This window comes from Phyllostomus hastatus, unplaced genomic scaffold (genome assembly GCF_019186645.2).
Source record: "Phyllostomus hastatus isolate PE091 unplaced genomic scaffold, TTU_PhHast_1.1 phas_contig_147, whole genome shotgun sequence".
Classification (NCBI taxonomy): domain Eukaryota; kingdom Metazoa; phylum Chordata; class Mammalia; order Chiroptera; family Phyllostomidae; genus Phyllostomus; species Phyllostomus hastatus.
This window is the reverse complement of record NW_025333603.1, coordinates 1,115,588-1,142,553: the sequence shown is the minus strand read 5'-3', so window position 1 is coordinate 1,142,553 and position 26,966 is coordinate 1,115,588. Positions and strand designations below refer to the sequence as shown.

The 26,966-nt window shown below is 43.7% G+C and overlaps 1 protein-coding gene across 9 annotated transcripts in view; it reads left to right on the top strand.

Annotated features, from left to right (window-relative positions):
- Positions 1-26,966, top strand: part of LOC123830321 — a 118,242-nt gene that overhangs the window by 14,189 nt on the left and 77,087 nt on the right. For 6 of the 9 annotated variants that reach the window (XM_045856464.1, XM_045856439.1, XM_045856481.1 and 3 more), the window contains one exon: positions 7,859-8,220. The exons of the other annotated variants lie outside the window; for them this stretch is intronic. In XM_045856464.1, coding sequence (XP_045712420.1) covers positions 7,859-8,119 — 261 coding nt within the window. In that variant the 3' untranslated portion in view covers positions 8,120-8,220. Of the gene's footprint in view, positions 1-7,858; positions 8,221-26,966 lie in introns of those variants that run through there. 9 annotated transcript variants of the gene reach the window in all.

Sequence of the window (26,966 nt, the reverse complement as noted above, 5' to 3'; positions counted from 1 at the left end):
ACTACCTGACCCAGGAAGTGCCCAATAAATATTAATTGTAATTACTAGTATTATGGTGGCTGTATATAGATAATAAATAAATTACGTAAAATCACAACATGTGATAAATGTTGTGAGTGAAAAGAACTGGGTGGGAACTATGTTTTTCCTGCGGTGTAGCTGGTAGAACACGTAAGCATTATCTGACAGGAAGTGAGGAGAAAATCGAACCTGCAGACCTAGACAATTTATACCCTTCTGTTTTTGAAGAAGAATGAATGTGGGGACCTTCTCAAAGAGGAGGATCAGAAAGGGCCTGTCCGAAGGGGGCTACAATACCAAGGATATAAGCACTGATTCTGAGAGGAGCGAGGTGCAGGAGCAGCATTCCAGGCAGAGAAAAGGCAGGAAAGAGTCGTCACCAGTGATCAGGTGGTGAGGACATTCACCTATGGACTCCGCCTTCGCTAATTTTGTTAAAAGATCCTTTGTTCCTAGATGGTCAGTTAAAGTGTCACTTGATGTCAGTTGTGGCTTTTAAGCACTAGAGACTAGACACTGGTACTATCCATAGCCTGAGGGTTCGAGAACCCCATGTTTTGGGCTATTATTGCGATGTCCTCTACAATGCTGTGTCTGCTGGCCATTGTTTTCTTTCTCACGGTGCACTTGAGCAAATTAACAAATGGTAACATGATGAATATGCATTTCTAGGTACCATGGTCTAAATTCACTCCCAGTCCCTAAGTTTTAATCAGTATATGTTATCAGCCACATATACCGTGGGTGACCTTGGTCCACTCATCTCATTTGCCTACTCATTCATGAAGACTCACTCAAGGAATACTAAGTGAGCAAGAAGTATGTGGTAGCAGGACAAAGGAAGGTCACTTGGAGCCTCAGCTTCTCCACCAGTAGCATGGGGGCTTGGGTCAGATTGCTGGTATTAACTGCAGTGTTGACTCTTAATCCCCATTTTATTAAACAAATTAGAGTGGATACAAGGTTATTCTTTTAATGGTTTCAGCCTAACTCTCTGGTACACTGGAAAGCTTTCTCAAGTGAGAGAGAAGTAGTGGAGCGACAGCTAGCTAATACTAATTTTATTATTACCCGGAATTTAATTTTTCCTTGTAGATCGTTAGGATATATGAACCTCACTTGCCACAAGGTCTCCGTGGAAAGGGTGGAGCAATGCTGAACGGGATGGTCCCCCGGGTCCTTTTAGCTCTGACACTCTCTGAGTCCTGTGATGCTTTTTTTGTTGTTTCTTTTCATTGAACACCATTTCATATGCATGTTTCCAAGAATCCACATAGTTCTCTCCCTTGTCAGTCAGTCTCGGGAATTATGCTTTCGTTTTGCTTAGTGGTTTCTTTGTTGATACCTCCCTTTTGATCCACTTTACAGACCTTTTCAGAGCCTTCAATGAATCTGAATTGTGTGTGTGTGTGTGTGTGTGTGTGTGTGTGTGTGACGTAACTCCCGACACTCGGTGTCTTTATTCCTGATACCAGGAGGCTCTCAGTGACTGTTGGGTGGTGGGCACTGAGAGACTTTTGGACAATTTAGTGAGTTCTTAATGATTCTCAAGAACCTCACCATACACATACATACTCACACACATTACAACCTTTGGATTATTTGTCTTCTTTTGTGAGGGTATAAATTCTTAAGATGGCATTTCTAGATTCTAAGTTATAGGCAGGTTTTGTGCTTTTATTACCAGCTGCCAGATTGCTGTGACACTTTTGTTTTATATAAGTGGTAGTATTGCTGATAACAGTTGTCATTATGTCATTAACATTATCTTAAATAATTAGTCAAATCAAAGAGTCTTTCTCCCCCAATTCCCTCCTGCCCCCAGGGAATCAATATCATTTGAGTCCCAAACTCTAGTCATTTCCCTAAAGCCACTTGGGTCAGCGTGTGTGCCCTGAACTTAGTCAGAGGAAGAGAAATGGGCTGCTCCAGCTCTAGGTCTGGGCAGTGTTCGGGTCCCCTTAGATGCTCCACAGTTTTCCCAGCTCAGCCCTGGCCTGCTTTGTGGTTTTCTTTGGTGGTGACAGTGATAAAGATACAGAGAACTATAGCTGCCCTGTGGGGATATTATTAACCCCATTTTACAGATAAGGAAACTAGGCTCAGAGGTGACATAGCCTGCCTTTAGTCACACAGCTAGAAATTAGCAAAGATGGGATCTACCTCTGGTGCCACCTGATTCAAAGTCTGTCTCCCTCCACTAAACTACCACTCCCCAAGTGGATGTTCAGGGTCAAAGGGCTCCTGGAAGCAGCAGGTCCGTCAAGTTCTGCAGGACTGAGCTGTTTATCATTGCAGAGGACACTCATCACTGCACTAATTACATTAATTGCTGCCCACTCTGCCGCTAGGTGGGTGGCTTAACAACACCTAGCAACGTGGTAATGATGCCTAGGCCTGCCTTTCCACGTGAAAACATCTGACTGCCTTTTTTTTTTAATTTACATCTCCTTCCTGTGGTGGCCAAAGATACTAATTATAAGTTCTATTGGTTGGAAGTTAGCAACTCTTCACCTTATAGGGGAAAGGTCAAGATTTTGCCCTCCCTAAGCATCAACTGTATGCCTGATACTTTATTTAAGGCATCTTTTATAATCCTCAGGATAGCTCAGAATTAGGGATTAGATTATCCCCATATTGTTTATATGAGAACCCAGTTACCTGCTTGGGTCACATAGCTAGGAAAACATAGAATCAGGCTTAGAACTCAGGCTGTCAGAGAACACATTTTGTCTTGGCACATTTCCCTACAACACAGTCCCTCTCAACAAGAGGTCTTTTTCTTCTTGATGTTGGAATTGACTTGCACACCATTGGGGCCCATTTCCTGAGAAGCAAGGAGTTAGGAATCATGGGTGTTTGGAAGAAGCCTCTAATGCAGAGGGTTGAATATTTGACCTTTTCGACCTTCCAACTCCTACCCCCTTTCTCAAGGAAATATTAACAAGGGGTTCTAGTTGACTTTTTTTTTTTTAAAGATTTTATTTATTTATTTTTAGAGAGGGAAGGGAGGGAGATAGAGAGAGAGAGAAACATCAATGTGCGGTTGCTGGGGATTCTGGCCTGCAACCCAGGAATGTACCCTGGCTGGGAATCGAACCTGGGACACTTTGGTTCCCAGCCCGCGCTCAATCCACTGAGCTACGCCAGCCAGGTCTAGCTGACTTTTTAAAAAGTAATTTGAGGACTACATCTGTGTACTTCTTGAGAATGGATGGATGGCTCTGGCAATTCATCATAATTGGTTAAATGACTTACCTTCCCCAGAGACCCAGATAACAGAGCCTAATTTAGGAAGTAATTGACTTTGGAATGCTTTGGAATGCTGGGTATGTGTGTACTTTATGGGTGTGTCTATATCTAGATGTGTATGCCTGTATGTCAATAAGTGTACTATGTATGTGTGTATTCTCAGGAAGTCTTGGAATACTAGTAGACTTGGATAACTTGGTTCCTTTCTTACCTACCTTTTACCCTTTTATCTGAAATGAGGTTTAAAAGTATATTATACTAATGTTCAGAACAACTACATTATATAGTGACACAGAATGGTGGTGAAGATCAAACACCAGGGTTTGATCTTGACTCTGCCACTTGTGAGCTGTTGTGACTTGGGCAGGTCACTTAACCTCTCTAGCCACCAGTTTTCTCATTTCTAAAAATAGGAACAATGAGAGTTCTGACCTCATGGGGTTATTGTAAGTCAGGGAAGTTTTTGAGGGCAAGGAAGATGTCTGTGCACCAATCTGTAGCAGCCAGCGTGGGGTTTAGAAAAGTTAGGCTGTGGGTTTAGATAATCCCTCAACTCTGATTCTAGCACTCCCATATTGGCTGTGTGACCTTGGAGAAATTACTTAACTTTTCTGGACCTCAGATGACTCCTCTATAAAATAGAGGCTCATTGTTCCTACCTCAAACTTCAAATGATTTTTCTGTGTTGAGGTGGGACACATGAAGACCTAGTACAGCAGTCAGCACACGGGAGGTATCCATTTCCTGTATTCCCATTTCAGAGTCTTGCATTCAATAATTGAGGATCCGAGTTCTTGTTTGATACAGAAAACATTCTCTTCTCTCACACTCCACTTTTATTTTCTCCTTCCAACTCTTTTTCTTTCCTTCCCTCCCCTTTTCTCTACTTCCCTTTGTTTCTCTTTTTTGGTCAGTTTCGATCAACTGTGGCTCAGCCCCTGTGTCCAGGATTGCCTGTCTCCTGGATTGTTGCAGCAAACTTCTCTCTGGCCTCTCTCCCTCCATCTGGCCCCCTGTTTTACTCTCTACACAGGGTGTTCTTCCATAACCTGAACCAGACCTTGCTACTTCTCTGTGCCACTCACTCCAGTGGCTTCTCATCACTCTGAGAGCTGAATGCACGAATGTGTGTGACCTCTCTATGAAATGACAAGGAAGAGCCTACATAGATGATTCAGATGATTCCAGGCTTGGATACCTTACTGACTAGTATTTGTTTTAACCAAACCAAGGAGAGGAGTGCAGGGGAGGAGGATTCTGTGGCCATTTAGAGGCCCACTCCTTTCACACGCACGTCTCCAGGACTGACACTGTTTCATCTGTAACAGTGACGTGCCTGCTTTCACGCTCTCACTGTGTGCCACAGTGCAGTGTTGTCTAGAATCACTATGGTAGCTTTACTTCGCCTATATAGACATACATGGATCAGATAAAGATCATTCAAGATTTAAATTTAGCACCCACTGCAACAAATTGAAAGTTAGAGGTGTGCTAGCCAGTTGTTTCTAGACAATGAAAACAAAAACACGTAGTCTTCTAGCACAGAATGACCCTTCTCTGCCCGTCTCTCCCTCCCCTTCACCCTCCCTGCCCTGTTTCTCTCCCTGTCATAAGGAGTGGTAGCTTACTGCAGGAAAATGTAACACTGACAGCCTAGGGCTCCAACCCCAGCACCACCACTTATTCATTGTGACATCTCAAGCAGGTTTTCTTACCTCCCTGTGCCTCAGTTTCCTCTTTTCCAGAATGGGCACCTCTTTGGGGGGTATACAATTCAACCCACTACAGTGCCATCCAGAAATTCCAGACTAGGCAAAGGGACAGAGCACACACAAGTGAGGAACCAGAGTTTCAAGTAAAGAGGAGAGCAAACCCTTGTAGAAGGTGGGTAGGGAGTTGATTCATTCATTCTCTGATCCAGAAACATTTGCTGAGCTAGTGCTGAGCTGGGTGCTGGGAAGTAGAAACAGCAAGGCACAATCCCTTCCTTCAGGGAGTTTACAGACTGGCAGAAGGGGACAGAGAAACAGGCATTTCCATCTCAGGATAGTAGGGCTATGGTGGAATTGGGCCCTGGTACTGTGGGGGTTTAGCGGGTCTTGGTTACAACCTTGGTGAAATGGTGGTCACGGAAGGCTTCCTGGAGGAAGGATTATCTTACCTGAGGCCTGAAGGATGAGGGAATAGGAGTGAGTTGTGACCAAAGGAGCAGAGTTCTAGAAAGAAGGAACAGAGGAAAGAAAGCCTGGCCTTTATGCATCCTGCACAAAGTAGGGGACGATGAGCTGAGGGGGCAGGCAAGGGGTCAGATTGTACAGGGTGGTAAAAGCTGTCCAGAGAGTAGTGGAGAGCCACAAAAAGATTTTAGGGGGAGAAGAGACATGACCAGATAGACATATTAAAAATAAAAGTTAGAAAAACTTTTAGTGAAAAGTGATTTTCCAGTAGATTTTAAAACTGCATTTAATGTGTTTTTAAAAGAAGTATAGCATATACACAGAAAAGTTTACAAATCATAAGAACACAACTTGATAAGTAAGTGACCAGCCCTGTGTGCACATCACTTAGATTGTCTTGGTGGGTGGATTATCAGAGTGGAACAGAGTTTGAGATGGGCCCGTGACTCAGAATTCCTCTTCTTTGATCTATGGAGAAATGACCCCCATAACAGGAAGAACCTTGGATTTGGAGGAGGAAGACTCAGTTTTGAGCCCCATATCTGGTTTTCCCTGCTGTGTGATTTCAGACAAATGGCTACACATCTCTCATCCTCAGTTTTACCATCTGTGGAATGGGCTAGCAGTCTGCCTCACTGAGATGATGTGGAGGTGAAATAGGGTAAAGCTGGGGAAAGCTCTCTATGCTGTGCAAAATAGTTGTTAATATGATTCTCACATTCTAATCCTTCTCAGATCTGTATTTCTTCACTTTACCTTACTTTTTCTTTACCTGACAGTATTTCAGGTAAATGAGGAGGTGAGCATTTTTTTTTGTTTGTTCCCCATTCCAAAATATCTATACCAGATCTAGAGTGTAACCCCTGTACCCTTCTTTGTCCTTGCCCTTCACTGTTGGCCATCTCACCCACCCAGGCTCAAAGAGGCAGAGGACAGGGAATTAGGGACATGGAAAGAGGTTTGGGGTGAAAACAAATCTGATTCTTTTTTCCCACTTTTCACCTAGGACATGCTGTCTCTCAGCTCTGTACTCGGCATTTAGGGTCATGGGTGGGAGATGGGGGGAGATACAAGAGAAACATGGCATTCACACTCAGAGCGTCATTTGTTGAGGCAAAATGAAAACAGGTCCATGACAGAGCAAAGCCAGCTAATGTTAATGTCTTGCTGATAAGAGGCAAAAAAGCCCTAAAGGAAGTGAGAAACAGAGGAGACCACTCACTTCATTGGTAAAATCCCATAAAGAAGGTGAGCTCAGCACTAGGCTCTCCCTCTCTCCTCCTATTTCAGATTCTTGGCATTTCTGCAATAAATATCTTTAATCATGTGTAGCTTATGAGACCATTCTGTTATATACATTGTCCTATATGACCTTGAAACAATATCATAAACTAAGTATGAATTGTAATTACCATTTTTTTAGGTGAGGAAACTGAGGTTTCTGGTAAGTTGCTTCAGGTCATACCATTGTTAAAAGAAAGAAAAAAAAAGTTTTGAACTCACATTCATCCAGCTCCAAAGCTCCTTCTTTTTTCACTCTGCTCTACCATTTCATTGAATGTATGTGGAAGGCAGCCATATGTTTTATTGGGCTGCATCACATTGCATGCATTTTTAGTATTTGTGTGCACATGTCAACAGGCATGTTAACGTGCCTGCTGGGTGAGTTGTAACAATTGCATTTTGAGTGACTAAATGCATTTTTGCTGGTAAGGCTTGTCTCAAGGAGAACAGGAATGGAAGCATGCAAGCCCACTGTGTGGGAGGCCAGTCACACGGTGTGAGGGCTGCTCCTTGAACAAATGATTGGGAAATGGCTCTGGTTAGCCCTGGTGGAGCATCACTTTGCTGGGGGACCCTGGGTCTCTCCATGACTGTTCTATTTTCAAAGTACAATTTGTTCTCCATTCTTTTTTTTTTTTTTAAGGAACTCACATTTGTTTAGTACCCACTATGTGCCAGCCCTGGTGCTCAGGGCTTTACATTAATGACATCATTTAAATCCCACAAACCCGCCAATGGGGCAGCATTCGTACCACTGTTCGACCCAGGAGACAGATTCAGGAAGGTTGTGCCATTTGCTCGAGATCACTGGGCTGGTGTGAGGGAGAGCTGGGGCTTCTGCCTGGTGCTGTTCAAATAACAGGCCAGTCTGGCATTTTAAAGTTAGTGGTAGAACATTTTATTTTTCAGTAAAGTTGTAAATTATCTCTGGTGCATGAGGCAGGATATGGTAATATCAACTTTCCCTCTGCTCTATTAGTATTCAAACTGCTTTTTTTTTTTTTTGATTATTGAGTAGCTGAGCTGCTTTGTCCCAGAGATAAAAATATTCACTCCAGATTAGGAGAGCACAACATGGCAATGCTCACTCATTTGGCCTTTTTTCTTCTTTTGGTTTTCCTAAGGTACCTGGCCTCCTCACAGACCTTCCCCCGCCATCGCCACAGTATGTGGCTGCTGAAACGGCACCAACCATGACAGGGAAGGCAGGAACTGGCCTGGATGAGCCTGTGGTCAGAGAGACCTGCTGTGCACAAAGTCCAGAGAGACCCCTGATGTTTGAGATGGGTTCTAACAGTCTCCGGAAGACCCCTGGTCACCACTCACCCAAGGCCACAATAGAAAATATATGTTCTCAGTGTCATTTGAGAACATTTGGCTTTTGATACAAGTTTTTGGGCCACTGGTCCTCTTTAAGAGAAGATGACAATTTTACATACTGGAATGGTCTTAATTTTTTGCACTAGACAGACAGAGGGACCCAACCTTCCAGAAGCAGAATGAATAATAGAGATGAAAGTCTTTGCAACCTTAGGATCTGTCTTTTCAAATCTTTTAAGGTTCACAAAAGCAGGGAGCAGTGGGGAGAGAAACTGGTGGGGAAGGAGCTCTGAGGATGGGATGTAGTGGAGAAAGCCTGAGATTCTGGCTGTGTGACCTGGGGTCCACTCAGCTTCACCTCTCTAAGCCCCAGTTTTCTCTTCTGTCATTTGTCAGTGATAATGCTTTCCCTTCCCTGATCCCATCCCCAGATAGTTGCTATGAGAATGAAATGAGAATATCTTTATGCTTTTGGAGCAGAGTCCCAACACAGAGCAGGTGCTTAGGCAAAAGTCTGGAGGCCTAAGTTGTACTTTAGATTCTGCCCTGAACCCTCTATCTCCTTTCTCTGGGGTTTCTTTCTGTAAAATGAGGGGATTAGAGTAGGTCTTTTCCTCTATAGACTCTTTTGACACTAACGTGCCATGATTCCTATCTCTGAGTAGAGAACTGAAAGCAACTTTTAAGAGATGAATGGATCTTTTAATGTTTAGCTATTTCGCCACTCAACAGATACTTAATAAGGGTCTGCCATGTCAGGCACAGCACTAGGTGATGGGTATGGAATGACAAATAAAAACAGATGTAGCTCCTGCCCTCATGGGACTTCTAGTCTAGTCTGGATAGTTTGGGGAAGACTTTTTCATCTCAGATAGTTTAAGAGTGCCAGGGCTCTAAGGGGAACACTGTTTGCTAGAAGAGCTAACAGTAATAGATGGGCAAATTTTGTTGAACAAGTAAATCAGGGCAGCACCTTAAGGAAGCTCTTGGGTGACCCTAGAGTTGGAGAGCAGTTTCTATGGGTAGGGAAAGGTAGTGGGAGCTCTGGCCAAGGGTGTGTGTAATTGCTAAATAGTTTGTTTGTTGAGACACTTGAGAATGAGAGGATCTGCCCCTACCTGCCCGGTTCTCAAGGGGTGTATTTACTGGGAACCATGATGGTTTCCTATGCCCTGTCTTTTCCCTGGAGGAGGAGCCAGTGCAGATGCTGGAATCCAAGAGGAGAAGAGTAGCCAGAGAAAAATGCCAGTGTTAGTACGACACTTGGGCCAAGAAGAAAACCTGGGGCTCAGTTGGGGTGTAGGGCTGCCTGACAGTTGGTCCCATAGCCATGGTCGGAAGGCTGCCTGGGGAGGTGGAAAGAACCTGGACTGAGTTGCTGGAGACGAACTTGGGTGTGAAGGCTGTGGAATCTGGGGCAAATCACTTAACCTCCCTGAACCAGCTTTCTCTTCTGTTAAATAGACATCACAGTGTTGGCCTCTGTAACATGTCATGAGGTCTCAGGCACCTAAAAGCAGTACCAGGGACTAACTATAGACTTCATGATTGGCATTTATAGTTATTACATTATCAGGACCCGAATACTGTTTCTATGCAATATTGAAAGACATAGAAATCTTACAAGAGGGGGTTGTATTTTCCTCAATGGTAGTGAAATACTAAAACAATACTGAGGATTTAGAGGGGTTTAGCTGTAGCGTAACTCACTATCAGTTATCTGACCTTAGATAGACATTTTTGTTCTCTTTGAGACTTGGTTTTCCCCTCTGTTAAACAGGGATAACTTTTATGCTCAACCTTTTCTTATCCATTAAACAGTTATTGAATGTCTACTATGAATCACACTATGCCTAGTGCTGAGGATACAGGAACAGAACACAGTCCCTGTCTCTAAGGAGCTCACTATCTATAGGAGCAGAAACTTATAGAGTGTACACAGGCCTAGCCCTGTCTGGGCAAAGAAGGAAGGCTTCCTGGAGGAGGTGACATCTAAAGCTGAGAGCTGAAGGATGAATAGTACTTAATCAAGTACAAGTAGAAAAAGAAGTAAGGAGCTGGGGAGGACATTCCAGGAAGAAGGAATTAATTGCACATGCAAAGGCCAGGATATAAGTGAGCACAGCAGATGTGATAACATGGCTAGCTAAGGATGACTTCCCACAGTGTGAACTTTGTATCAAGGCAGTGGGAGGCCATGGAAAGATTTTAAGCAAGGAAGTTGGAGTAACATCACTTTTGCATTTTAGGAAGACACTCAGGGTTATATGTGCATGTGTCAAGTTATATTATGGAGAGCTATTCTTTTCTCTTCCTGCTCCTCTTCCTCTTCCTTTCCCTGCCCACATATGATGGCTCACATAAGATGAAATAACCCACATGAACATGCCTTGTGTAGTGTCTAGCACATAGTGGGTGTCCAATTAGCATATATCATTCCCTTTTAAAATATAGTCCTTGAAAGAGAAATCCCCTAGCGTGGAGTGCAAGCTGGGGCAAAAATGCTGAGGGTGTGGCTCTTTGTATTTTCTGGCTGCTGTTTGGGTATGGCCCACAGGATTTAGGTCAAAGGAAGTTCCCCAGACAGTGCAATCTCAACCAGTCATCTAGGGTTTCAGGGAGGGCAGGTGAGGGTCATAAAATCTTCCTTATTTCAAGTGGTCACTCCTCCCCCCGGGTCTTGGTCTTGAAACCTTAGGAGACATGTATGATCCTATTAATTTGTTGGAGTCAGCTCTCGCATCTGTTACGTGGACATGAAGTTACCTTATGCTGCCAACCACACAGCAGGGGGAGGGGGTGTCGTGAGGATCATAAGAGTGTGAATGACAACAAAATAATACAATAGATTCCATTCATTAATGCCTACCTTGGGCCAGGTCTTGTTCTATGAAGTAGGTATTATCATTATCCCTCTTTTACAGATAAAGAAACCAAAGTTCAGAGACATTATGTGAATCACAAGAGGCACAGAGTATGTGGCTGTGACTAGAGCCCTGGCCTTTTAACCACTACACTATGACACCATGACCTGCTTTCCCTTGAAAACCACCAATTGCTGCTTCTGAGATCTTAGGATGTTGCAGGTGATCCAGAAATGTGTGTGGAAAGGTGGAAGAAAAGGGGCAGAATCTGAAGTCCGAGAAAGTCTTTCCTACTTTATCCACCTGATGCTGGTGGTCTGAGCACAGGGCTCACACGTCACCTGAGGAGCCCTAAGGGTTTCCTGAGTGGCCCTAGGTGTGTGACCCACTGCATGTGCCAGGTGACTTGAGTTGACCACACATGGCTGATGGCTGTTTGACAAGTTACATGAGAACCAGAACAATCCTGAAGCACATTGAGCAACCAGCTTCCCTTCTTTGCCCCCTGGCAGGAGCTGGGCTGGGGAAAGTGAAGAAACCTGTTCAGGGCCTTGCTGTGGTGGGTGTGGGTGGGGCCCTGCCAGGAAGGGGGTGGCTGAACCAGTTTTCATTGCTTCCAGACCGGATGCAACCTCCTGACTCGTGACTGGGGCAGAGGCAGGATAAATGCGTTCCCTGGGCGCACCCCTGTGTCCTCCAGGGCAACACTGGCTTTGTCAATGATAGGACTAGGGGCTCTAGGTCAGCAGTCACAGGGTGTGTGACTTCCAGCTGCTAATGAAGGCAAGAGGGCTTGGCGGCAGCAAATCAGCTGATAGAACTGGAAGCAGCTTTGGACATCCAGTGGGCAGGTGAAGGAAAATGTGGGAAGGGGTGGCGCCCAGAAATACTTGGGTAATCAATCGCCTTGCTCTCCTGATGTCACAATAACAAGTGTTGTGCTTTTTTCCTGCATCTTCCTGGGGCAGGGATTTTGGGTGGAAAGAGCCTGGGAAAGATTTGTGTTTGAATTCCAGGTGTTCCACTTACAGGCTTCTGTGTTCTTGGGCCAGTAACTTTGCCTATCTGAATCAAAGTTTCCCCAGATGAACGTGGGATATCTTCCTAAGCGTGGTGTGAGAAGTCAATGAAGTAAGAACAATGCCTAGCACATAGCAGGTACTAATGAACAGGGGTTCCCTTTACCTTCTTTGTGTAGGACCCAGATCTCCCTTCTGGCTGGCCCTGAAGTTGTTCCCACAGGCCACTCTAGGAGGTGGGATCTGGGTGTCAGGAGGTCACCTTTTGAGCCTGTTTGCCAAACTATCAAATGGGATAGGATAGGGTGTTTGGAAGGATTCCAAAAGCTGGCTGTGACCCTAGGAGGGCATTTCAATGCATTCTTTCATTCAGGTATTTTATTTATTCAGATTCCTATCAGGCCAGGCCACCTCTTACTGCTCACTGCACCCCCACTCGCCCCCGCCCCCCCCCCCCTTCCGGCCTGCCAGCATTTCATCCATACAAGGCAAACTCCACCGGCTGCTTTTTGTTTAAATAAAGCCCAGGGCCTTCCGCCTGCAAGTCGCCGCGGGTCGGCCTGCAGAGGCGGCCCTTGGGGGAGGCAGGAGCCGGCCTCCTTGTAGGCCTCCAGAGTCTGGGAACCGGCCACACCCAGCTCTCCCGCAGGTGTGGGGAGTTGGGGCCAAACAGGGAGTAGAGGGAGGAAATCCAGACTTAGACTGTCAGTGTTCCCAGCCATTAACACTCTCATTTATTGATCACCCAGCACTTGGCAGGCCCATCATCCCAAATCATCTCAGCAACCCTGCAGGGAGTATTCTCCCCATTTTATAGACAGGGAACTGAGGCTCGCCAGGTTTAAATCGCTTGACTAAGGTCCCACAGGCAACCCCCCCCCCCCCCACCACCACACACACACACCAGAATGAGAAGGTCCAACCAAATTATCTGGTTGCAGACTCAGTGTTTTCCCCACCCCACTTGTCATCGGTGAGATTGTAAAGGTCTTAACGGGGAACACAATAAACAAGTGCAACGAATCGTATTAACAGACCAGTGGGAAAAGAATCTTCTTGAGCTTCCTTGGGTTCCAAACAGGGATGGGTTCTTAAACCACAGGATAAACCACAGTTTACTTTTCCTGAAATATTACTCCTTTGTAAATTAAAAAGTATAGATCCTTAGTAAAACGCATACTGATACAGAAGAAAATAAAACTCCCAGAATTATTTTAGCTGAAAATAGGAGACTTCAAGGGAATTTTTGGATATTCCCATACCATTCACCTTCTCTGAGTTGTTAACGCCATTTAGAAGCTGGGCAAACTGAGGCCCAGCCTCAGTCCCATCGGGAGGCGGAGGCAGAGGCAGAGGCAGAGCGAGAGTAGAACCCAGATTACCGGACTTCCGCCTAGGCAGCTGTATGCTGGGGGCGGGGGTCCTGTTTGCAAATAGCTTTTCTCGGACATCTGCAGATCTTTGTCACTCAGCCAACCAAGTGGGGGCGATTCTGAGTAATCTCAGGCAAGTGGCGCGGCTGGAGCTAAAAGCGAAAGGAAGACGCCTCGGGCGACCGAGGCAGAGGGCGGCGGATGGAGAGCCCAGGCGCCCGCGCAGGCGGGCTCCCCTGCTGTGGTTCCGCGAGCGAGTGCTGTCTGCATCCTCCTGTAGCAGCTCACTGGCTGTCCACCAAGCGCACCGAGAGAGCGCCGGGGACCACGCCACATCCCTGGACCCGCTAGACTCATCCGCGGCCAAGAAACCTCTGTCCCGATTCCCAGCCCCCGCAGGGGCTGAGGGGTACTCGTCGGACTGCTGGCCAGCCTGCTCAGCCTCAGGCACCTGGGACCTTAGCCCTCCCCTCTCTTGTAGGGACAGTCAGGTGGTCAGGCCTGGACTGAAATCCTATCATGGTACTTAACTGTTAGGCCTTGAAAAAAGTACTTGAGCTTGCACACTCTCAGTTTCTGCATCTGTAAAATGGGGGTTAGCAACATTACCTCATATAATTGCTGTGAGAAGTAAATGTGTGCCAATCTGTAAAGGCCTAGCATCTACAAAACCAATTAAATGTTATATTTTGCTATTATTGTTAGGTGGGCCTGGATGGAATCTCAGGCCAATTAAGAACTAGGTGACTTGGGCAGGTGTACTTTCTTCAGTTCTGTCCCCTGGCAAAGGGAGCTTCATTACACTTTACATCTCAGGTTGGGGAAGAGGACAGAGGACCTCCTAGCATCTGGCAAGTCCACAAGTTGTTATGTTGTTATGCAACTCTCATTATTCGCCAGCACCATCATAAGCACTTTGCATATACCTGCTGATTTAACGCCACAATTACAGTATGAAGGAAGTATTGTTATCCCGTGTCACCATAGGAAACCTAGGCACAGGGAGGTTAAGTGATTTATGTGTGGCCACACAGCTGCTAAGTAGGATTTGTGTCCACAAAATTTGGCCCCATACTCCATGTTCCTAACCCTTATGCAATATACCAGGCACTGTGCTTAGGGCCTGGGGATGCAGCCAGGAGGGATGTCACACCGTCACCTCCTCTACAAAGGGTGGGGTCTCCTTTCTCAGTTTACTGGCCTTCCTTACACATGCCCAAGCAATTTGCATGCACTTTATTACATTTTATATGCACAATGTGTGCACTGTGTACAAAGGAGGGATTCAACATTTCTAGTTTCCCTCTTCCTGTATTTTTGGGGGGTCTGGTTACAAGTACTTAAGTGGAGTGTGGATATTGGGTGTTCTGAGTGATAGAGCAGTTGGTGTCTAGTAGGTACTCCACAAACTTGAGTTCTTTCCTGGTACTTAGTTATCTTATAGTTAAATAGACGGAAACAGCACACACTCAAGGTTTAGACCTTTTAATAATAATAATTGCTTCAGCCCCTGAGAATTACTGTCTGTGCTGTGGGGTTCCCAGAATTGCGGGTAAGTTTACTGTATTCATCATTTAATCATTTCCAAAACAGGCTATGGGTACGATGTATTTAGGCGAAGGTGCAGATTTCTCCTTCTCGCACCCTCCCTCTTTGGGGTCCCTGTGATAACTTTTGCTGTAAGTGGCTAAATCTATTAAATTTAGAATATAGATCTTCCTGTGATGCAAGTGTAAGCTGTCATTACATTCATCACTTAAATGTTATGATTATTTCAAGCTTGGCTTTTGCATTTGAAGCCTTGAGTTAAATGTGGAAAGTAAGAAAAAAAAAGCATAACGGTTGGAAATGAAAACTGGCCGTGGGTAGGTTTCCAGAGTAATAAAAAACAGCTTTAATTTTAAAAGATTTTAAGCCTGGCCTGGTTCTGTGTAGCATACTCTAAGTTCTTATATTCATTGTGGCTGTATTCTAAGGCTCAAAACCACCATTAGACAATTTAGTGAGCTCAGTTGATGATCTAATATTAAATTGTGAGTTTCTTCTTAAAGATAAGATAGCCTGTGGAAAGCATGCAGCACATGGTAGGCACTGTAACAAAAGCTGTTATGATTAGCAGTGCAATTGATGATTTTAGTCTCATCTGACATTTATTGAGCACCTACTACATTCCAGTTGCTTTCAAGTCCATTATTTCAAATAAAACTCACAATAAGCCTGTGAGGAAAATACGTTGCAGAAGAGAGGCTGACACTCTAAGAAGTTCATTCTCTTGCCTGTCTCACCAGAAAATAAGAGGCAGAATGTGAATTAGAATTTGGGTCTGACTTCTAGTTCAGTGTCTGCATCATTGCACTGCATCGCTTTTTTTTTTTAAATCCTCACCCGAGGACATTTTTTTTTTCTCATAGCTTTTTAGAGAGAGAGGAAGGGAGAAAGGGATAGAGAGAAACATTGATGCATGCAAGAGAGAAGCATCAATCAGTTGCTTCTCATATGCGTCCAGATCAGGATTTGAACCTGCAGCCTAGAAATGTGCTCTAACTGGGAATCAAACCCTCTGCAACCCTTTGGTTAAGGGACGACACTCCAACCAGCTGAGCCACACCAGCCAGGGCAGCACCACATGGCCTTTTCCTGTATGTCCAACAGTTAGTCATCTTAGAACTGGAAGCTAGAACTAAAAGGGACTTTAAGAATCACCTCAGCCAGGGTTTCTCTGCCCCTTTGATAATCCAGGTCCCACTAGATAAACACAGAAGCTCATACCCTTTTTGAATGAATTTCAAGCTCAAAATAATTAAAATATGGCTCAAAAACAAAGCAAAGGGACAAAGTTTTCAGCATTTGTTTTTTTTTTTCAAAAATGAGCCTCCCCAGAGCTTCTGCTCCTGCATCTCACCTCCACCCAGCTTCTGACCTGTGCCCCCTACCCTTGGGTCATTTACTTCCCAGGAAGCTGAGCCCAGAGAGGCATTACTGGCTGTGACATGGGCAACACTTGCACTCATGTCTGTCTGACTGCAAATGGAGTGTCTTTTGTCTAAACGCACTGCTTACCTCTCAGCTTGGTCTCCCTCCACAACCTGATTTAGAGTTCACACTTCAGACTGACTCTCACCTGTAGTTCCAGAATGTGTCATCCTTCCAGGCCTTTGCTCAGACTCTTCTTCTGCTTGGAATGTCCTCATTGCCCCTCTTCCCACGTTTGCTGGGTAAGCTATTCATCAAGGGTCGGCTGAAATGCAGCTCCTTCAAAGGAGTTTTCTGGACTCCCACCTATAACCCAATAAAGGGGGCTGATTCCTCTTTTCTTGACTGCCTGTGTAGAAGTATCTCCTGACATTTGTTAACACAAATGTTGTTTGCAGGTCTACCTGTCTCCCCCGCCACCCCCCCGCCCCCACACACACACATCAGTTATGACCTTCCTGGTGTCCTACCACCACCACTACCAAATTGTAGTGGCTGGGTTGGAACCATATCTTTCTATTCTTTCAGCAGAGTACCTGGCATATAGCAAGTGCCTGGCATGTAGCAAGCACTCTGTGCATGAAATAAATATACACACATTCACATGCACACTGAATGTCACAATCAGATAATTTTATTTTAGTAGTCTTAAGTCTGCATCCAGGCTGTAAGCTCTCACAGACATCTGCCCTCTGTTGAAGCAACAGGGCACCACTGTGGTTTCTGAGGTAGAGAGCTCCTTGGTCCACAGGTAACAGACTTTGCTCATGGGATCAAAGCTATAGATCTCCCAGTTTCTGTGCCTTTTCCTCTGTAATTTTTCCCTGGAAGGGTTTTGTATAAACAAGAGGCTGGGGTGGAGATGTCTTTTTCATTAATTTTTTTGGTTCATTAAAAAAATATTGCCTACTATCCCCCATGTGTTATTTTGGGCACCAATGGTTATAACAGAGAGCAAGGTATATAAAATACAGGGCCCAGCACAAATAGTACCCCCGGTTTATTACAAAATTGTTTATTATAAAATCCTAAGCATGTAATCCTGTAACATAACAATATCACACTCAAGCACAGCATATGACATTTTAGGCGAAATGTTCAAATTGAAACTATAAATTATTACACCCACATTGTTACCCTACCAACTACACTCAGGCTGGTGTTACTTCTGCTGGACCCTGTGTCTTCTCTCATGGCATCTACATTCTCCTGGGGGAGAAAGACCATAAGTAAGTAAATAATACATGTATTAGTTCAGACAGTAATGAATATTATGGTGAAAGATCAAGATCACAAAAGACAGTTGGAGTGGGAAATGGGCAGATTATTTTAGATGGTGAGGTCCAGGAAGGCTTTTTGAAGAAGTGACATTTGACAGAACTCTAAACACAGTGAGGGAGGGATCCAGGTGAAAATCTGTGGAAAGCGCATTACAAGTAGAAGGAGCAGCACGTGCAAAGGCCCTGAGGTGGATAGAAGCTGGACTCCATTAGAAAAACAAGATGGCTGAAGTAACAGCATGGACAGTGCCTGGGGCAGGTCCTGGCTTGTTCTCAGTAGTAGCTCCTGGGGTCAGATGATAATTTGGTGGGTGAGATGAGATTAGCCATGGCAGCTTGTTCTGTGTTCAACCCAGCTGTTGATGAATGAGTGAATGAATGAGTAAATGAATGAAGCATGGCTTATCAGCCAGGAAGTTGAACTGAACACCTTGGTCAGATTTTTATAGCTTTAGTCAGCAACAAATAAGGCTTTTTGGGAGAGCAAAAATACAAAAAACATATGATCTTTAAAATGAATTTAAATGATCAAAATAGAAAAAAGAATGAGCTTCTGAGTGTAAAATAGGTGGCATTTGGGGGTTAATTCCTTAAAAAAGAATCTACCAAATTCATCCTGAGGTTTTTTTAACTGAAATGTTAAAGTTACTTCCACTGTAATTTGGGGATAGCACTAAAATGCCACCTGCAGAGGGTAGGTAGCTTCAGCTTAATGCTGCTAGGGTACTGAGGGGTGTGGGCTACAACTCAGAGTTATGCCTTCCCCAGGCCAGGATGCCCCAGCCCCTGATGGTTCTCCTAAGAACAGCTGCTGCCACTGACCCCTGAAGGCACACTAGAGCCTTTCCTAAAGCCTCCATGTTTTATCTGTCAACTGGAGGCAATACCTGTCCTGCCAAATTCATAGGGATTCAATGAGACAGTGGATGAGAAAGCATCTTATAAACTGTAAGTAAGGTGCCAATAGAAAAATAAGGAATTACAACTTTTCTCTTCCTTGTCCATCTTCTCATTACATTCCTTAGTCACTGAGGACTTTCAGTGTGGAGGTCTTATTCCCTCTTCATCAGGGTTCTGCTGTGCCCCAAGGACAGGCTATTTGAGTAAGAAAGGCTTTTCGAATCACTGCTCTACTGGTTGCTAGCTGCTGTGTGATCCTGGGTGAATTACTTAGCCTCCCTGGGTATCTTCTGAGAACTCAGGTCAGTGAGACTCACCCCAAGAGGTGTTTGTGGTAAGACTCAAGCAGGAGAGCACGTGCATGTGTCTAGAACAGCATCTGGTATAAGCTCAGTCAGGGCTGGTTACTTCTCTTGACAACCTTCCTTCCCTACCTGGATCTTCAATGAGGCGGCCCTAGCTGGGTGCTCGTCTGGCTTATTTCTAAAGCTACTTGTCACATGCCAAGCTGAATCATGGTGAGTTGCATGAGTTCGTTTTTCCATTAGCCTGTGAACTCTTTAAGGACAGGATGTATGGCTTGCAATTCTAGCGCCTGGTATGGGGTGGACAAGGTGTAGGCACAGGGGAAAGAGCAGGGACACTGGGCTCATAGGTCTGGGTTCAAATTTCCCTCTATCACTTCCTTGTGGTAGAGCCTTGGGCAAATCATTTGCCTACCTCGAGACTAAGTTTCTTCATTTGACAAATAGGTGACTAGAATGCACATATTTGGGGGTTGTTGGAAGGATTGGATATAATGCATGTAAGATGGCTAGCATAATACCAGGCACATAGGAGCCTTAATGAGTAATTATTGACTGACAGAAGATTCTGCCCAGCAGTACAGTCTATCATTGACAGCATGTTATGTTACTTGACAGAAGTAATTGGAAAATGTTCACAGGGGTGGGTACACCACTTGCCTGCATGCCATTTATCCTGGAGAGGAAGAGTATTTTATCCCTGACATTGTTCAAAACTGCTTGCACATGGTAACAGTAACAAAGAGACCAACTCATTAAATTTCACTTTATTTTTTTAAGTTCATTACAAATAATGCGCCCCTTGATTACCTGCATTCAGGGTGGGCTTCCCCTACCTCCCTACCTTTCGCTCACTGCTGGCTCACGGCATTGAGATTGAGGGGGGAGTGGGGGGTGCTATAATTACAAGGCAGTGAGATGACTGCAAACAGAGGTGGGTCCCTGCAGGAGCATTGAGATCAAAGCCAGCCACCCACCTGGTGTTGGGACTGAGGTTTGGGGGTGCCGCCCAGGAAGGCTCACAGAGGAGGAGTCTTTAGTCTGGCCTTGCAGGAAGAGCGAGACCATGCCAATCAGGGAGGAGGAGGAAGGGCTGCAAGGCCAAGGCGCAGAGTTTTCCCCCTGCGTGTGTGCAGTCATCTGGGACCTCAAGTAGGAGGGTTTGGCTGGATCAGAACCAGCAGAATGTATTACTTATATTTCAAAATCTCCCTGGGAATAACTTCAAATTCCTACGTTCTTGCAGTTTCTGAAGAAGATTCCAGCCTGCTGCGCTATTGTTCTCTGAGCACAGAGCATGGTGGAACCCTGTCTTGGCCCACAGCCATTAGGATATTTCTCAGGGAAAGCCCTTGGACCAAGAAGTCTGTTTTTTCTTTTCTTTGGAAACTATGGTGCTCTCTGCAAAAACAAAGGGATTTGGATCCTGTTCAGGAAAAATGTAACCTACAAACAAATAGCCTTGGAAAATCTGTGCCTCACCCTCTGTTGCCTGGGTCAGGCACAGGGAGAGCCCCACCCCTCCACTGCTGTCTAGCTGGAGGCCCCCTCCTTTTTCCTCTTCTGTTTGTTGTCTCTGGCTGCCCAAAGGACAGTGACTCCTTTCCTCGCCTCTCCCTTCCCTGCTGCTCAGGGGCCAAGTCTCTGCAAGTGCTTGCTGTACCTGGAATGTTCTTCCCCTCCCTGTCTGTGAGCCCTTCATTGTTCTTTTACATCCACCTCCAGCACCTCTCCCTTGGATCAGATTTCCCCATACAATTGGTTGCTCCTCTACTAGGTTGCTCGGAATAATTTAAAATTTACATATTCTTCCTTTTTCTTTTCAGATAGCAGCCCCTGATTTTATTTTTAAAAACTATAATAATAATAATGGCTGCCAACTCTTAAACTATTGCTCTGTACCAGGCAGTATGGTACATAATGCTACCCACCTGATATGCAAAGTGCTTAGGGCAGAAATTGGCACACAGTAAGTGCTCAAAAATATCTTATCATCCTTATTATTTATGTTAATTCTCTCATAACACTTGCAGCAAGTATGGTTTGCCATGTCATTATATGATCAAGTTAAGTAACTGTGAGCTCCTCGAGGGCAGGGACAGTGTCTTCTTTCTGTGGGAACGTCGAACGTGCGGCTCTCCAAAGGAAATAATTGGCACATGCATGTCCAGTGATTGAAAGTGATGACTGAGTGCAGAGATTTGTTTCACAAGTTCCCAAATCAATTTAGTGTAGCTGCAGCCTGAAGAATGGAGGGCAGGAAATCAAAAGAGCTAAGCTCAATTCTATTCAACTACCTCCTGACATTGTGACGTTGGGTAAATTAGCCAATCTTTTCTGAACCCCAAATACCTCTTTTACAAAATGGGGATAATAGTTCTTAACTTGCCTTCTGTAGAGGTTTGCCTTGTGCATCATAGGAGCTGACCCATGGGGGAGTTTTGTGAATTATGAAGTACTTTACACATGTGAGACATTCCTGTTAAAATCATTTTGGACCCCAACTGTGTGATCACCATACTTAACAGAACATGAACCCACAGGTAGCTCTAGTTGGACAAATATGAGAGTGTCACTTTTGTTTTTCATAGTGTATAAAAATGAGATTTCTTAATACCTGGGATACTAATATTTATGCTCAAGGCATGCATCCAAGGTGTTGGTCTCAACCTTCTTAAAGGGTTTTAAAAGGTCTTTGATTTTGCCACTTACTGTTTTAAAAATCTGTGACCCTAAATTTTATGATTACATGCTTTCTCAGGAAATATTCTTTAAGAATCATGATCAAATAATCATAGTATTTATTGGAACTAAATTCTAGAGAGTATAAGGGAAAATGAAAAGAAGTATAAGCTATCGCCTTACTTTCCAGAACCTTATAGTCTACTTTGGGAGTCAGGGCTGAACTTGACTTGTGGGCACAGGATATAATCTGAGAAAGGAGAGAGAGATCCCCCTGTATTGAGGTGGTTTGTGGAGGTTGCAGGGAGAAATTGGGCCTTATGTTAAGCTTAAAGGAAAACTCACATTTCAATTGCAACCCTGGGAATATAATTTAAAAGCCAAGGCTAGGGCCATGGAATAGTGCTGTTAACATTTCCTCTTTCAGCAGGATTGTTGATTTCTTTAGTTGTTGGTGGGGTTGGAAGAAGATCTGAGAACATTCTAAAAATGTGCTCACTAACAAATGTCTGAAATGAAAAACCTGCAAATATTTTGTGGCTGATGCTTTCATGATGAGAAAGTAAAAACTCCCTACTTTCTTTGTGGGGGGGGGCATGATATACTTGTATTAAAAGATATCTGGGAGAAAGCTGACTACAGAAAATTGTAGTGCTCCAGCTTCAGCATAGTAACAACAGGTGTGCCTGCATTAGTAAGGGTGACTTACACTGCTGAGTATAGGGTGGTAGTAATAGAAACTCGAAGAAGAAAATATTAATAATACACAGTTGTGAACTACTTAGGAAAAAAATGAGAACACCATATCTGACAATATATATAATGCAACCAAAGCCATAGTCAGAGGTAAATTTATAGCCTTCATGCTTTCACTTACAAATAAGAATAAATTAAAAGAAAGTAACTAAATGTCGACCCTAAGAATTTAAAAAGTGGGCACCAAAACAAAACCAAGGAAAGCAGGACAATAAAAAGTACAAGGATAATAAGTGAATCAGAATATCAACAAAACAGTAGAATATATAAATAAACTCACGAGATGGCTTTCTGAGAGAAAATTAAAATAGACAAAACTTTAAAAAGTCTACTTAAGAGAAAAAGAGAAAAAAATTAATAACTGATATCTGAAAAATTTCTGCAGTTTTTAAAGCACACTTCCATTCCTTCTCCACTCTTTGTCTCCAAATGAATTTTCTGTGTTATGTATTTGCATCCCTGTAATGCTAATAATCAAACAGGGTCAAAGTGAGGTTGCTTTTTTAAGGGCCACATACCTAGTGAGTGGTAGAACCACTAAAATCTTAGTCTGACTGCAGTTGAAGGAACTATCAGAATGGCTAAGAAAATCTCAGGTGTATATATGGGCGGTGGGTGGGGTGAAAAGTAAGAGGCATGAGAATGCTCTTCTAATACTGGAAGGGCTGCCAGCTATCAGAGTCTGTGTTTGAGTTTTATGTCTCTGACTAAAAAAAAAGGACCACAACCAATAGGTAGAGGTGACAGAGATTTGTATTTCAAATCAGTTTACAGTTAAAACTTGTATTGTTTAGAGATGTAATTAGGGTTGGGTAATGCTGATACCTGCATATGTGTGACTTTCAGCCTTCAAGCTGCCATAGTTGCTGAGAGATGCCTCATCTGCTGGAGGGGCCAAAGGGAGGCTAGGAGAGGAAAGCTGTTAAGGGATCTTATGAGTTTTTAAATATTCCCAGCTAGAAACGAGATAGATGTTTTAATGGAGTCCTTTCTGCAAAGAGTATTATCTCTTCCAACAGAGAAAAGGGAAGGAAGCAGAAATGCAGGTGGGGGAGGGTCTGCAAGATGGAAAAAAGGAATAGAGGAAATACAACAGACTTACTGTTTCAAGGGCTTTCCCCAAGAAATACATTAGTAGCCATAGGAAAAGACTAGACTCCATGAAACATCACATTTACCAATTACTATACTCAAGGTCTCTATATTTTTTTTAGTTTTTGGGATCTTCTACCACATGCCACTTTCTTCTATGGTCAAAAGCTACAGAGCCTTCCAGGCTCAGCTTGACTGCTTTCTAACTTGTATTAATTAATTTATGTATTTGATTAATATCAGATACTATTATTGATAGATATCTCTGTTTAAAATTGTAGAAACGTATACTTTAAAATTGTTTTTGCACAAACTTATATTGTTCCCCAATAAAAACACAGTAGCTTACATAAAACTAAGTTATTTTTATGTGCCAGACACTGGGGATGGGGGGCTAGAAATGCAAGGCTGAAACCGAAGATGTGGGCCTCAGCCCCCAGGGCTCACAGTTTAGTGGGAGAGATATAACATAAAACACAGGCAACCAGCTATAATACCAGGACAATTAAGTGGTCAATAAATATTTGAAAAATGAATGATTGAGTGATTTTCTTCCAGAAATATTTGTTGCTATTGTTGACTACATTGACTTTATAGTAGATTGAGCAACCATTCCCATTTGTGAGGCCTGAGATGTTTCTTAGGACTTGATACTTTCAGTGCTAAACCCAGGAAAGTCCCAAGCAAACTGAGATGAGTTGGTCACACTATTTTACAGGTTTTTTTAAAAAGGAAGGAAGACATGAAAGCAATTACAATAACAGCAGCAACAACCGTTACGGGAGCAGAGAGAGGAGGCACATGTCATCTTTAGGGAGGAACAGGCAAGGCTCCAAGTTCACTAGAACAGGAACAATGTCTATCTTGGTCACTGCTATATTCCCGGTACCCAACTCAGTTTTTGGCACATGGCTGGAATTCAAATGATACTAATCAAATACATAAATTAATTAATACAAGTTAGAAAGCAGTCAAGCTGAGCCTGGAAGGCTCTGTAGCTTTTGACCATAGAAGAAAGTGGCATGTGGTAGAAGATCCCAAAAACTAAAAAAAATATAGAGAACTTGAGTATACTAATTGGTAAATGTGATGTTTCATGGAGTCTAGTCTTTTCCTATGGCTACTAATGTATTTCTTGGGGAAAGCCCTTGAAACAGTAAGTCTGTTGTATTTCCTCTATTCCTTTTTTCCATCTTGCAGACCCTCCCCCACCTGCATTTCTGCTTCCTTCCCTTTTCTCTGTTGGAAGAGATAATACTCTTTGCAGAAAGGACTCCATTAGAATGTCTTTCAGGGCAAGGCTAACTGGCAACTAAACCATCCAGGAAAACCTTCTGTTTGGGAATCTACTGAGGTGTAGGCTGAGCAGGAAAGATGCAATTTGGCCAAATAAAGACAAACAGTCTGGGTGGTTTGAGTGACATGGGAGGAGAAGAAGGCAAAGGGACATTATGGCCAGGGCAGGTGCTCGGGACCGCATAGTGGAAGGTCCAGTTGGTGAATCACAGTGCACTGTGTCCTACTCCACCTTGGGTCACACAGGTATTTCCTACTGGATTCTTGTTATGGAAGAGAAAGTGTGTCCATTACTCATGTGAGGGAAAGAGAAACATTTATTAAGTGTCTACTATGTGCCAACACTGTTGGGTATTTTTATAGGCATGAGCCATATACATGCATTTTGAAGAAGGTATTATTTATCTCCATTTTACAAACAAAGAGACTGAGCCTTAAAGAGATTCAGTGACTTGCCCAAAATGTTAACTGGTACTTGGTACAAGCTAGATTTGAACTTGAGTCTGTCTGGCTTTACAGCGGTGGCTTCCCACTTCCCATCTTCTTTTTGTATCTCAGTTAATTAAAGCAGAAACTTCCCTAGCTTCGTCCCTCTTACCTCCTGACTCCTCTCAACACCAGTGGAGGCTTTCTCACCAAATCCACCCAACATTTCCTTCTGAGGGGCTCAGAGTACTCTGTCCTCCTTATGGAAAAGTCAGGATCTTGGTATCTTTTTGACATTAAATATATTATTTCAGCCTGGACTTTGTGCTAGTTTTTAACTTTCATTATTTCTCAGTATTATTTCTAGCAAATGTTACTGTCTTATGAAGATGTGCTTCTTAAAGGGGCATAATAGGACTCAATAGGATGCTGCATAATGAGCCCAGGCAATCGGTCTCTCTCTTAGTGCTGATAGCTGTGATTTATTAGCAAAACAGAGAGAAAGGTAAGAACACCTGGACTCCAGTTCAGGCTTTGCCATTTACTAACTATGTGACCTAAGTCCCTTTATTTCTTTGGGCCTCAGTTATGCTATCTGTGAAATGGATGAATTATACTTGCTTTGCTTTCTCACAAAACTGTATTGAGAGATTATCTTGAGTGAAGTAATAAATTATAAATCAGAAATGTAAGACAGAGGAAGGATGTTAGCTTTAAATCCTTTGTGGAACAAAGTAGTCATAAATAAAATACGACTTTAAAAAATTTCTTGGTAATTAGTCACTTCAGGTAAAAGAAACCCAAACCCTATCTAGCTTAAGCCAAAAAAGGGGATTTTATTTGCTCAGATAAATCAAGGGCAGTCAGCCTCAGAAATGGCTAGAGCTGGGTCTCCGGTACTGTCAGAATCCTGTCTCCTTTCTCTCGGACTAAGTGAATGTTTGCCTTTCCTGTTCTTCATGAGCTTCCTACATGTGGTGGACACCATGGCTGCTGAAGCTCCAGGCTTGCCCTCCAACTTTTGTAGTCTTTTTGAATTTGTGAAATATAACACTTACAGAAATCTATATAGTGATGTATATAGTTTAGGCTCCATTTTTCTCAGTTTGCTATCAGAGAGAGAAGAACTTTTTTTTCCTATAATGCAAGGTAGAAAAATCCCATGAAAACTCTGTGATTGGCCAGGTGTGGGTCATGTGCATGCCTTGGACAAATCACTGTGAACCAAGGGTGGATGTTACCAGTGGTCCACCTCAGGACCTGAGATCTGTGGCCACGGGGTGGAGAAAGGACAGACAGGTCCATGTCCATTTGTATTCACAAAGATGAAATTTAAACAATAAAAGATACAGAAAGGGGATATTTCTGGGGCAGGCTTCTGGTTTCTCCAGGATCTTCTAGCTCTGGGGGTGCAGGCCTGCCTGAAGGTGTAAGGGGGAACTTTGCACTGATTGTACTTGGGATATCTTGCCACTCCTTGCTTAAGATGAATTTGACAAAGTGTAACATATAGGATAAGTACCTCCTTACTTTGTGGAACTTAGTGTAGAAAACGGAGTGGCTCATGGATGAATCCTGACCTGTGCTCGTACACATCCCAATGCAGCAGACAAGGCAGAAATTGAGTAAATGTCTGTGCTATGGAAGAGAAGTCCAGGGTACCCAGCAGCACAGAACAGAGGTCAAAGATTGTAGTACCATCAGTTCAGTAAAGGGTCATGGTGGGGGGAAGGCCTTCAAGGTGAGGGACCAGCATGTGCAACAGTCCTGGGCTTGGAAAGAGCACAGTGGAGAAAATAAAAGAGGGCCAGTGGGTCTTGATACAGAGAACTAGGGGGAGAATGACTCAAGATGAGGGAGGCATGGGCCAGGTCAGCACCTTGGTAAATACTAAATACCAAGTACCCAGAGCGAGCACTTCCCAGTGCTCTCTGTCTGTCCAAACC